This window comes from Pygoscelis adeliae, unplaced genomic scaffold (genome assembly GCF_000699105.1).
Source record: "Pygoscelis adeliae isolate BGI_AS28 unplaced genomic scaffold, ASM69910v1 Scaffold17, whole genome shotgun sequence".
Lineage (NCBI taxonomy): Eukaryota > Metazoa > Chordata > Aves > Sphenisciformes > Spheniscidae > Pygoscelis > Pygoscelis adeliae.
The window spans coordinates 53,049-65,937 of record NW_008825234.1 but is presented as its reverse complement, the minus strand read 5'-3'; the positions used below and the strand labels follow the sequence as shown (position 1 = coordinate 65,937).

General features: G+C 39.9%; 1 protein-coding gene across 1 annotated transcript in view; it reads left to right on the top strand.

Annotated features, from left to right (window-relative positions):
- The first annotated feature begins 12,632 nt into the window (after window positions 1-12,632).
- The window catches only part of SH3YL1 (SH3 and SYLF domain containing 1), a 38,151-nt gene continuing 37,894 nt past the window's right edge, over window positions 12,633-12,889 (top strand). Inside the window, exon 1 of the mRNA XM_009329304.1 lies at window positions 12,633-12,723. Within this exon, the coding sequence (XP_009327579.1) occupies window positions 12,633-12,723 (91 nt within the window). The remainder of the gene's footprint in view (window positions 12,724-12,889) is intronic.

Here is a 12,889-nt window from a genome sequence, read left to right as displayed (position 1 = left end):
TGCTGGTGAGGTTGAGCACACATGCTCTTCGTTCTCCAGAAGAGCTTGAGTATTTTCTTTTTTAACCTGGCTTCATCTGTTGGGATATCCCATGGACCTGGCTGGGTTTTGTAACGCTGGCTGCCGGCCCGGCGATGGCAGGGTGTGGCCGGGACTGGATTCCTCTGCTGCTTTTAAAACTTGTTTGCCTTGTCTTTCAGTCAAAATGCAGCACTTTGGAGGTTAAATAAAATGCCAGATGCTAAATTTTGTGTCAAATCTGTGACTTTCAAATAAAAGTTATGACTAACCATTATAACCTGAAAAGCTTATATATAGCATATTTTTTGTAGAAAGGAAAAAATAGCACATTTCCTTTTATGCAACTTCATATGTGGGCCTGCATACATCACTTTTTTTGTAAATGCAGTTGTACAACTGCATTTTTAAATACTTATTTTACTTCGCAGTGGAAATGATTGGTGATCAGAAACATTCATTCTCTATCCAGCATTCCCTTCCTTATGCACCGCAGCACTCTGCTGTCGCGCAGGTCTGCTTGCAGGTGTCGGGAGCGCAAGGTGGTGGAGGCAGAAGGGAGCCACGGCAGTGCTCAGTTATCAGATGTGGCCTCGACGAAGGAGAGGAGGGCGAGATGAGTCTGTTGTGTAATCCTCCCATGTAGCTCTGCCATGTAACATAACCCGAGCAGTGTCGAGTGCCTTTATTCCTGCTTTCTATCAAGTGGAGCGCCTTGAGGTGTCAGCACGGGAAACAGATCCCCTGCCACCACCACCCTTCTATGTATTTGTGGGTCAGGGGGAAATGAGGCTGTATATAGAAATGAGTGATATGAAATACCGTTCTGGAGTTCATCTAAACCCCAGTATTTGTATGTATGTGTGTTACGTGTAGGTACATGCCTAGCTCTAACTTTAAGACGAAGTATTTCATGTTTCCATGTCTTGGGGAGGGGAGTGGGGAGGATCATAATCTTAAGCGTTGTTCTGCATTCTCAGCCCTCAGTATTGGAAGAGGGTCGCGGTCTGTACCTTCAGTTAATGTCAACTTCAGACCTTTGAAATGAACTGCAACAGAATTCACTGTTGTTCTTTGTCTTGTATCATGGTTTCTCACCACTAAGAACTACTATTTCTGATGTGATAAGCTCTCTATATTTTAGAGTTTTTTAAACATCCGTTAAATTGTTGTAAAAGAGCCTGTAATGCAAGGCTGCTATGAAGAACAGGCTGTATGACTTAGTGGGAGAGAAACACTATTATGAACAAGACAATCTAAGAACTTAGGTAGAACTCTTCAAACTCTTGATTAATAAATATCAAGCACTTATACTTCTTGGTGGTTTTTTGTTTTGTTTTTTAAATATTCTTTATTCCTTTTAGTTTGAAGAAATCTTTCTTGTGTGATTAATTGTAGAAATTCTTCATTGTGGGAATTAGTAACTTGTTAGATTTGACCGGTGCGCATAGGGAATTGGGACATGTATGAAATGGGGAAATGAGAGGGACAGAATGATAGTGGCAGTTTTACTTATAGAAGTGTTAAATATTTTCTGCAGGAAATAGCTGGAGTCTGTATTTTGTTAAGGTACCCAAATACTTTTTCATTTAGTTTAATATTGTAGCATACCGGGCCATTGTGTAGTGCACATTGGGGTTGTAGTCCGTCACGTTTTTTGTTCTCGTCATGCTTCTGTCCCTGGTGAGAAGATAAACAAGATGTTTTTTAGGATTTTGTTCTTAAAAGCACAGCTTTGTTTCAGTTAAAGCTTTCTTGTGTAAAGATTAATGTACTTGTTTACCTGCTTGGATTGCCTTGAAGTGTATTCTTTGTGATTAAAATAGAGTTAGCAAGCCAAAGTTGGGATTCCCTTTGGGATTTTCCCCTTACCCCATGTCTAAATTTCACATATCATACTAACTCTTGTATTAACATGAGGAGAGACAGGCAGAACTGAATTCCTAGCTCTCACTTAGCTTCAGTCATGCTACGTAACTGGCTTGGTGGGCAGCACCCAACCCCTTCGGTACCAACTGTTTACACATCAAACATATTACAATAAGTGTGTATGAAAGGCTTGCTAAAAGGGTTTCAGGTAGACAGTTTCCCAGGGCTTGGGTGGCAGAGTGGATAGGTGTGGTGGCATGTTTTGAGCAAAAGCCTGCAATTCTAGTAGTACAAATTCTTGGGAGAGTTCACTTGTTAGTCTCAAACAACTGCTAAGGTAACTGCCTTTGGTTCTTGTTGTAGAGCATACCACTGTCTCTATATTCTTGAAAATACTGTTTGCTGACTATCTTTGTACAAACTGAGTGACTTCTTCCCCATGCCCCTTGTGTTTATCCTTTCTCTTAGTGCAAAGGCTGCAACTCAGTTGTAGAACTGTGGACCTGGGATTTTAGCATTCTTGTCGTTGCTAAAAGTTACAAGGATTTTTGAAGACTTTTAGCTACAGGTGTTCCACTGCTCTGCCTCCCGTTCAGTTGAACAGGTATCTGATGTGCTTTTTGGAGCAAATCCTCTGATTCAGCTGTGCCTCAGGCAGGTAGTGACTGTCTTCACATGCCACAATTCCTTAGAAATAAGGAAACCTCACCTAGTTGAAAAATCTTGCATGTACAAAGGGAACGCATTTTTCTTTAAAGTGCCTTGTTCAGCTATGTCAGTATCACTTTACCCTCATATATTCCAACTCTCACCAGAAAGTTCATCCTTCTAGGAGATGAGAAGAAATTCAGCACGTCTATTTAGAATTTACTCCAAGCTGACTTCAGTACAAAAACTGCTGGGAACCCAGCTCATCAAATGCTTTTGATAATGTGGGTGGCTCTGTGTGTTACAGGGTTTTTTCAAATTCCTTGGCTTTTCTCAAGGAAATAGTTAATTCAAAGTGGGATTTGAGGACTGATATCCCATTAAGTTACCAAGTGATGCACTTTGTGTTTGGATTAGTTAAGTCCTTTCCTCTTTGTTGAGAAAAGTAATGAAAAATATGCACACAATGAAACTGTTTTTTGCGTGCTGTGGTGTTTTTTTAGCATTAATAAAATAGATATTCCATATGAAAAATATTGAGCTCCCATAGTCTATAAGTGCTTACATAATTGGTAGCAAAATCTGTAAAGACAGCTTGTGAACACTAGCAACTGACCAAAAACCTTGTATGCTTTTGGACACTATACATGACAATACTGACACTGACACAGCTAACAGGCATAAATACTTTTATCACATTTCATACAATTTAATTTATTCAGATAGCCTGTGCAGAGGCTAAGCTTATTTTTGGATGTGTTATTTTATGTAATTACTACATTTCAAATAAGTTTTGCTTTGCTTTCAGAAAGGTCATTGGCTAACATCTCAGTTGGTATTTCTGTAAGCTTGAGTTTACAAAATCCCTGTGCTTAGAGGACAACAGCCTAAAAACTTGACCAGGAAGGAGACTTTTTCTCCTTCAAAAAAAGTCATAGCAGAAAGCCCTAAACCAAAGTTAGGTGCTTATAAAGGCTGCAAAGAGGAATTTGCCTTGGAACACAGGCTAATAGTAAAAGTAGTACAAGTGCAGGTTGGGGGTGGTGCAGTTTCCCTTTCCAGGTTCAGAGTTACCACAGTTCCATGCTTCCAATAAGACTGGCTTCCTTCGAGTTATCTTCAGAGGTATTTTGATTTCCATAACTCACAGTAATACATTAAAAAAACCCAAAACCCCAAAAACCACAGGCTTACAGAGATGAGAACAAAGGAAGAAATCCAGTCTCTATCTCCATTACTTCATTTCTGTCAATGGCAAGGCTTCTGTGTTTGAAGTGGTTCTTTTTTGAATACAGACTTGTGATTCTGTACATTTTGGTTTGACTTCATACTGTGTATTTGCATACCAAAATCCAAATGTAGATGACTGGGTTTCTCCTCGTTGTTGTCTGACTTCTTAGCTATTTTGTAATAAGCATACAGATGCAATGCAAGATTCCGTACAGGTTTTTCAGAAGTACTGATCTTTAAAATGGCATTTGTCATTTTTCCCCCCCTCAAATTACTGTGATTTAAATATATAAATATATATGTAATTTTGGAAATGTAAGCTTCATAAATTCAAGAATGATTTCTTATTATAGCCCTCTCCCCAATTCAGTAAAAAAAAATCTTCAAAATACTGTAAATAGCATAGCTTTATGTAGTGATAGAAATGCCTGTGAGATTCCGCTCTATGAGAAATATAATTGTTGGGCTATTTTCATTTTAAGAAGGTGCTGTCTTGTGTTATGTGATATTCCTTTTTCATATTTGAGTTCTTGAAGGCTGAATTTAGTTGTAACTTTAGTATACTCATGAGGTTTTTCCTGTGCACAGGCTGTCATCAACATCTAGCTTTAGCAGGTTATTGCAGGTGAAACAAGGAAAAACAGACTCTTTTTAACATGGATAAGAGTGGCTTTTTTTAATTTTCAGCTTTATTTTTAAGCACCATTTCACTTCCAGTGCAGTGTTTGAGAAGAAAAATCTGATTGTTCTTATGTTTCCATCTGTCTTAGGTAAACCTTAAAATAACGTCCAACTCCTTGTTTTCTGTATGCTGAAGGCTGCAGGTTCTGCAGACCTTTCTGCTCTGCTCTCCCTCCCGCACCATGGCCAGCACCAGCTTCTTAATGCAATACCATCCGGTAAACTTCTTGTTATTCAGGATGGGAAAGGAGGAAAGAGTAATTATGTTAATTCACAGTACAAAAACCTTTAGGATTGTGATTAGACATTAGAGTCTTCCAGTCTTAGTGCAGCTCAGCTGCAACTTTGTAAGTACTTTTCCCCTGCCACAACTCTTACTATCTCTGACATAGCACTAACTACTCACACCAAGCTTGTTGAGGAACAGTACTGCATTGAAGTTGGTAAAATTTCAGGAATCCAAGTGATGAGGAGCATGGTAGAAATGCATGAGATCAGTGTAAGGCTTCACTGTACAGAGAGACACTGTTTTCTCCTTTTCAACTTTGTCTTCTGTCTCCCTTGCTGTTCTGCTATGGCAGAATTGTACAACATAAAACATCAATAATTGCTACTTTCTCACTCCCTGCTACTGCTTTCCTAGACTCCTTTTTGCCTTAAGGTATCATTAGTGCCTTCCAGCAGGATGATCAAAATACATGTTCTGAGGCTTTCCTCTTTCATGCTCCAACAGTAACTGCTTGTTGGTGTTGGCTCCAAAACCAGTAGTATGGAGCTCAGGCTCTGACAGCAGGAGCCTGCTGGTTCTCAACTAAAGGGGGTGGTTATTGCCATTATTTTATTCCACCCTTTTCCTTCAGGTTCCTTTTCAACTTCTACCACTGTTTCCTTGGACTCCACAGGTCTTTTCTTAACTTTTCATTGACCTGGGCTGCTTTGCTGTCTACCTTTGGCTTCAAGTGTTGGAAGTAGTAAATGGAGGAGACTGATGGAAATATGTTTAACATAGTCTGCTGCTTGTCATCCACTGCTCTAAATCACTTCACTTTTTCTTGGGCTAGGTAAAATGCTTACAATGCACGTCTTGCACACTGTTTTAGGAATTCCAAGTACCAGATGAATCCCAGGGCTGGAGCTGGCTACCACAGTACCACGATGTTGCACGTTTGTGAAACCAAAATTACATTAATCTCTTTAATTGTAATGCTGAATTGAAATCTCTTGTTTAGGCTCTTCTCCAACACTGCACTGTCTTGCTTTTCAGGTTTCTCTTTCCTATTAGATGTTCTTCTTTAACCTTTCTTGACTATGCTAGTTCTCATGTTTATGAATGTTCTTAATTTATAATTCTGAATGTTCTCTGTTCATGCTATCTTTTTAGCATTGATGTTGCTGCTATAACCATGGGTATTTGCAAATCAGCTGTGTTTTAATATATTCTTGTGCTGTTTCTGAACTTTTTAGTGAAGTGAAAGTGAAGACTGAACTACTGTCTGAGGCTCGTAGAAGATATTTACCATTGTTTTTTCTTCTTTTTGAAACAAAAAAACCCCAAAACCACCTTCCACCAAAATACTTCAAAGTTCATACATACATGGGCAACATATGTATGAAATCTGCATGTGAGGCTTTGTCTCCACTTTATCATCGTTATTCTTTGAAACTGTGCTTTTGATGTTCAGCTTCTCATAATGCCACCATGTGTTATTTCATCTGTTCATATTCAGCAGAATTTTGATTATATCAGAATTAGTTATAACTTTTAAGTAAAAAGGCTTTATTTATTCTTCATTACACCTTGCTCAGATAATTTCACCAAATGTTCAGCCAACACATTATTACTGTTAGTCAGAATGTAAATTAGAGGCTGACGCACTTGCCTCATCAGCTTACAAATTAAGCAGTTAATCAATTTTGGTGTGATATTCCCCCATGGGGTTTGTGTTGCTGACTCACATATGCTCAATATCTTCTCCTTTCAACAACAAGCAGCAGTGCAAATGAAGCTTGCTCCCAGCTGAGCATTCGCTGGTCACGGCATTCCAAATCCATCAGTCAATATATCCTCCTGATAGATATTATTGTCTTATTGCTCCTGGTTACCTCTTTCCTGAGCATTGGTTGAATACAAAACAGACAATTACATATGCATACTTAAAAGCTAATAGTGAAGACAGTGCTACAGGATTATTCCTTCTGTTAGTGAAGGGGTAAACTGAACGTGGAAATTCTGCTTGTTTCTAAATATTTAGTACAATATTTTTATTAAAGAGCAGGTATTTCTATAATGTCTGTTCAATGATGTTTCAATATGAAATCAGATTTTAAGAAAAGAATTCTACAGTTCAAATTCTAAGGTAAGCTTGAGGGGAAAGAGGGCAATTTGGTAGGTAAACAGAAGTTTAAACCATTTTTGATATCACAGAAATCCCACTTAAGGTTTTGTCTGTTTGTACAGTGACTAAAATAAGTAGAAACAAGATTTTGTCCCTAACCTTCACTATAATCATTAGTAATTTTATTTCTATTGTATTCTGGGGCAAACACCACCATTTTATCGTGCAAACCTCCATGTACTTCTTTAAAAAAAAAAGTTTTGAATTGTCTTTGACATATTTGTGCGATTTTCCACTTATTTGTTTTTTTAATGAAAAATGCATAGTGTCCTTTGCCTTTGGACAAAGTTTTACGAAACCGATTGATCTAAAATTTGATAGTAAGAGTGAGGCCTCACCCACACTATATAACTAACCATTAAACTTTGCCTTTTAATGTTGATTGCTGTCTGTGTCCTTATTTAATCTTGAATTCTGTCAACAAAATCTTGAATGTGGCATAGCCTAAGAGGGAGAGCCAAACTCTCCTCTTTCCTCAGTGATAAAAATATTATATTTCTTTTGCTGTGGCTTTAGCAATCTCAATAAAATGGGAGTCAGTCATCAGCTCCTCAAGACCCTTGTAGGCATCCTGCTAGTTCCTTGGTATCTACATAACATTATGGAAGTAAGTAAAGGAACTCAAAATGAGCCACTATGGAAAGAGTCATATGGTAGCCACTTTGAGTAACTGTGTTGGTTTTCAGCAATGACAGTTTAATCAGTTGGCTTGTTGATCCTGCCCATTGTTATTAAAACCTTTCTGTGCCATGTTTGCTTGCCAATTAAAGTCACTGTAATTTTTGTACCTGCTGCTGTCTAAATTAAAATCTGGATGTAAGTCATCTTACTTGCAACTCTTCTCTACAAGGCGTAGCTTTGAGCTCTTCAGTTGACAGTGTGTTCAACTCTCCCTTTTTTCCTTCCCTCTTGTCCTGGTTTCGGCTGGGATAGAGTTAATTTTCGTCCTAGTAGCTGGTACAGTGCTGTGTTTTGGATTTAGCTTGAGAATAATGTGATAACACACTGATGTTTTAGTTGTTGGTAAGCAGCATTTATACTAAGTCAAGGACTTTTCAACTTTCCATACTGTGCAAGCGAGGAGGTGCACAGCAAGCTGGGAGGGGGCACAGCCAGGACAGCTGACCCAAACTGGCCAAAGGGATATTCCATACAATATGACGTCATGCTCAGTATCTAAGCTGGGGGGGAGTTGGCCAGGGGGCAGCGATCGCTGGTCGGGGACTGGCTGGGCGTTGGTCAGTGGGTGGTGAGTGGTTGCCTCACTTGTTTTTCCTGGGTTTTGTTCCTCTCTCTCTGTTGTTGTTTTCCTTTTCATTACAATTTTTATTATTATTATTATTTTATCTTATTTCATTTTTTTTCCTTTGCCTTTTAAATTCCCCACCCCCCCCCCACCCCCCCGCCCCGTATCTCTCCTGTGTTTTAGAAATATCGTCCATTTCTTAGCCCGCTTCTGAAAACGCACAAATCTGGCTCCATGCAAAGTAGCTGGCAGAATGTTGTTGTAAAATCCTCCTGCTGTTTCTTAGTCCAGAAGAATAATCCTGCGTTACTTCAGTCTATGGCAGGAAGGGAAAAAGCAAGGGACAATGGAAGTGTGAATTCCTGTAGATATCCAGGGGATGCAGAAGCAATATTGATGTAGGCAACAAATAATACAGGGAGAAAGCGAAGTTTCTGCTGTTATTTTGAGGATGGGAAAATAGGTTATTCTCATGCTTACTGTTGCTGTGTACAGCTAGATGAGGAATCTCTCTCCATCTCTATTCCCTGGTAGTAAAGGAACCCCACAACATGTGGCACAAAGGATACCCTTTTAGAGGGATTGGAGTGGAAATACATAATTTTCAGTTTGCTCAAACAATGCTGTTTTTCTGTGCAAAGTTTGCATTTGGGAATATAATGTTTAGAATCATAGTGCAGATAAATAGCAACACCAGGATAAAAATAAGCTAAGTAGGAAAAACATGGAGTCAGCCTAGGTGTCTTGTGAAACTTTCAAAGTAAACACTGAAAAGTTACTTTTACATCCTCCCTCCTGCCCCAAGGTGTGACCAAAACCTGTTTTTGAAACCAGTTACATATTGAGAGTTGAAGAGACAGTGAGGTAGTAACAGTATTACTTTTGCTGGCTCATGAAGTTCAGCTTTGAATTGCCTTCAATTAAATAATAACTCCTGCGTGCACATAAACATGTGCACACTATTTTCAGGTAACCATCAAATCTTTCTGAACCAATTCTGAATCTGAAAATGCATATGAAAACTGTAAATTGATGACTCCTATTTTTTTTTTAACTCGTCTCCTTGTTTGCAGGCTTTTAGATCTCAAAACATCTCATGTTTTCTCAGTGGACTTAGCTAAGGGATTTCTCTCCTTATCTGTTTGAAATGAGAGCTTTTTTTTTTCTTTCCCTTTTTAGTAGTCAGAAGAAATGAATTTGAGATGTTCCTCAAAATCTGAGGCTGGCCAAAGAGAAGCAAAAGGGAGTATGGAATGCATGCAAAGATAAGGAAGAGGACAATGAGAGGAACATAGAAGTGTATTTTATTTCTCTGTAATCTAGAAGCTAGATAATGCTTACTTTTGCTCCATAATGTGTTTTATCTCTGTAATGTTTTTTATCTCCAGTGTGCACACATCTTATTTTCATTGTCTTGATCACTTTGCTAGGAGTCCTGCATGGTCAGGCATGTAACTGTCCATTTTACCACAGTTAAAATGAAGCATATCTTCCACTTTACTCTTATTGAACAGTAAGAAGAATTAAGTACCATGAAATGTGTATCTTGGGAAGACTGGGTAGGTTACCCTCCCCAAAATTGAGACCTGTAGACTTATAAAATATGTTAAGTGAAAGCCTACATACGTGCAAATGGACATGCACTGTGTGTTACAATATTAATTTTTAATTATAAGTTAATAATTAAGCAATTATAAGTTATAATATGCTAGAAGTGTATTGTTCATGCCTTCTTGAGAAGAATGGTGTTGCAATATGGTTTTTGTGACTGCCTCAGTGTATCTCTGTAGAAAAGCAAAAATCTTCCTGATTTTCTCTTACAACATGCTGGCAGTGTTTCCCCTCTAACCTTGAAAATGCAATGTCAGGTACAAACAACAGAAGTAATGGAGACATTTGCTCCAGCCCAGTTTGTTAATCTACCAAAAGCAATTGTCCGTTCATGTTCTGTTTGGGCTACACTGGCTCCTCTTCTTGCTGTGTCCGTGTAGCCAGGTTCCAGCCTGGCTGAACCAAGGAAGAAATGCATGAGAGAAGTCATCCTGCAAGTTAGCTTACCATTTTAGTGCCATAACAGTCAGAGAAAATTGCACATGCCAATAGCTTTTTCTGAAAGTCCTGAGCCTTTAGAGTTTAGAGCTTCACCTTCCCCTTCCCCTATGCCTTCACACACGGGGACTTGGCCATCATCTTTCTGAGAACAGAAGGGATGATTAGGAGACAGAATTAGTATGTCTTCTCTCTGTTACCGCCATGCAGTTTAGTCTGTTGCTTTCTATGCATTTATTTCCTTCTGTTCCCAGAGGCTGGTATTTCTGCGCAAATTCATGATGGCTTCTGTCACTTCAAACTCTCCAATGTTGTACGTGCTGCATTTTCACCAAAACCAAGTGTTCATAGAATCATAGAATCATTAAGGTTGGAAAAGACCTCTAAGATCATTGAGTCCAACCGTCAACCCAACACCACCATGCCCACTAAACCATGTCCCTAAGCGCCTCATCTACATGTCTGTTAAATCCTTCTAGGGATGGTGACTCAATCACTTCCCTGGGCAGCCTGGTCCAATGTTTAACCACTCTTTCAGTAAAGAAATTTTTCCTCATGTCCAATCTAAACCTCCCCTGGCGCAACTTGAGGCCATTTCCTCTCATCCTATCGCTTGTTACTTGGGAGAAGAGACTGACACCCACCTCGCTACAACCTCCTTTCAGGTAGTTGTAGAGAGCGATGAGGTCTCCCCTCAGCCTCCTTTTCTCCAGCCTAAACAACCCCCATTCCCCCAGCCGCTCCTCAGAAGACTTGTTCTCCAGACCCCTCACCAGCCTCGTTGCCCTTCTCTGGGCACGCTCCAGCACCTCAACGTCCTTGTAGGGAGGGGCCCAAAACTGAACACAGTATTCGAGGTGCGGCCTCACCAGGACCGAGTACAGGGGCACGATCACTTCCCTGCTCCTGCTGGCCACACTAGTTCTGATACAGGCCAGGATGCCATTGGCCTTCTTGGCCGCCTGGGCACACTGCCGGCTCATGTTCAGCCGGCTGTCAACCAGCACCCCCAGGTCCTTTTCCGCCAGGCAGCTTTCCAGCCACTCTTCCCCAAGCCTGTAGCGCTGCATGGGGTTGTTGTGGCCCAAGTGCAGGACCCGGCACTTGGCCTTGTTGAATCTCATACAGTTGGCCTCGGCCCATCGATCCAGCCTGTCCAGGTCCCTCTGCAGAGCCTTCCTACCCTCGAGCAGATCAACACTGCCGCCCAACTTGGTGTCATCTGCAAACTCACTGAGGGTGCACTCGATCCCCTCATCCAGATCATTGATAAAGATATTGAACAAGACCGGCCCCAAAACTGAGCCCTGGGGAACACCGCTCGTGACCGGCCACCAACTGGACTGAACTCCATTCACCACCACTCTCTGGGCCTGGCCGTCCAGCCAGTTTTTTACCCAGTGCAGAGTACACCTCTGTGTTGCTACAAGCTTTCACAGTTCAAAGTCTCAGCTGTCAAAACCTCTTGGGAGTTTTGCTTCTTGCTTGGAGAACATACTATAGGAATATACTTCACTTTGAAAAGTAGAGATGTAATTCCTATTCTAGTCAACGGAGCCTGGACAGAAACTTGTCTGACTTGCTGCTAGGTGTTTCACTTAGTCTAAGCTTCATTGTCTTAATCTCAAAATGTATTTAGTCCTCACTTTCATGGCTTTGGGTGGGAATGTTGCCCAGAGTGAAGAGGTGAATGAATGTTTAGGGAACACCAGTTAAAAATCTAGGCCGCTTTTGACTGAAAGGTTTTTCTCTATGCAGTCTTTTCTATGCTTTTGTGAATTTAAGAACAGTGGAATTTTATGGAAATGCTGTTGCTAGTTCTTTTCAGAGGCAAGATGTGAGGCTAGATGCGTCTTTTGTCTGACAATATAGTAACGTATTACTGGGACAGTTTGTTGCTGATAAACTTGGAAATGGTGGGTGTTCATATGTCCAGACAGGAAGACAAGAATAATTTAAGTGATAGTTTTGAGGGGTTTTAGTAGATGTAAGAATCAAGACTAACTCATATCTTTTTATCTGCTCTAAGGCCTCTTTTTGCAAATCTACATGTGAAATGATACTATTCATACATAAAATGGTATTTATACTGTTGCAGAATATTAATATCTTATAATATTTGATTCTGTTCATTAGTTGATTAATGACAGCAGATCTGGTAGATCTAAACAGAATCAACACTATTCTGCAGAATTTATGATCTCGTGGATTTGGGGGGTAAATTTCAAGATTTTTTGTGTTTGCTACTGTAGTATATGGCTTGATAAAGCAAACATAATCTATCCGTAATCCCTACTTTTTCCACAGTTGAAATCTACAGAGGTGCTTATGTTGGATCATACTGGAGAGAAAATATTGATAAGCACTTCAACAGGAAGTAGGTTTCTAAAGGAAATTTCTTGGTCTGAAACAGAATTTTGTTCACTTTCAGAACATGCTGCAAGTTTAGTTCTATAAGAGAAATTTCTTAAGGAGAAAGGAAATACCATTCGTTAATGTACAGAGAAAGCAGAGATGTTAACCTTTTAGTGTTGTATGTTCGTTGGTCAACAGTTGCAGGTTTGAAGGACAGCAGAGTTGATGGTGGTACAGAGAAGATTAATTAGAGTGATCAGAGTGATGGAGCAACTGCCTTGAGGAGACTAAGAAGACTGGGACTCCTGAAGAAGTGGAGAAGGCTGGGGGGCTGTGGCTATTTATAAAAACATGAAAGTAGTGGATAAGTTGGATGCAGTAGTTGTTCACCAGAATT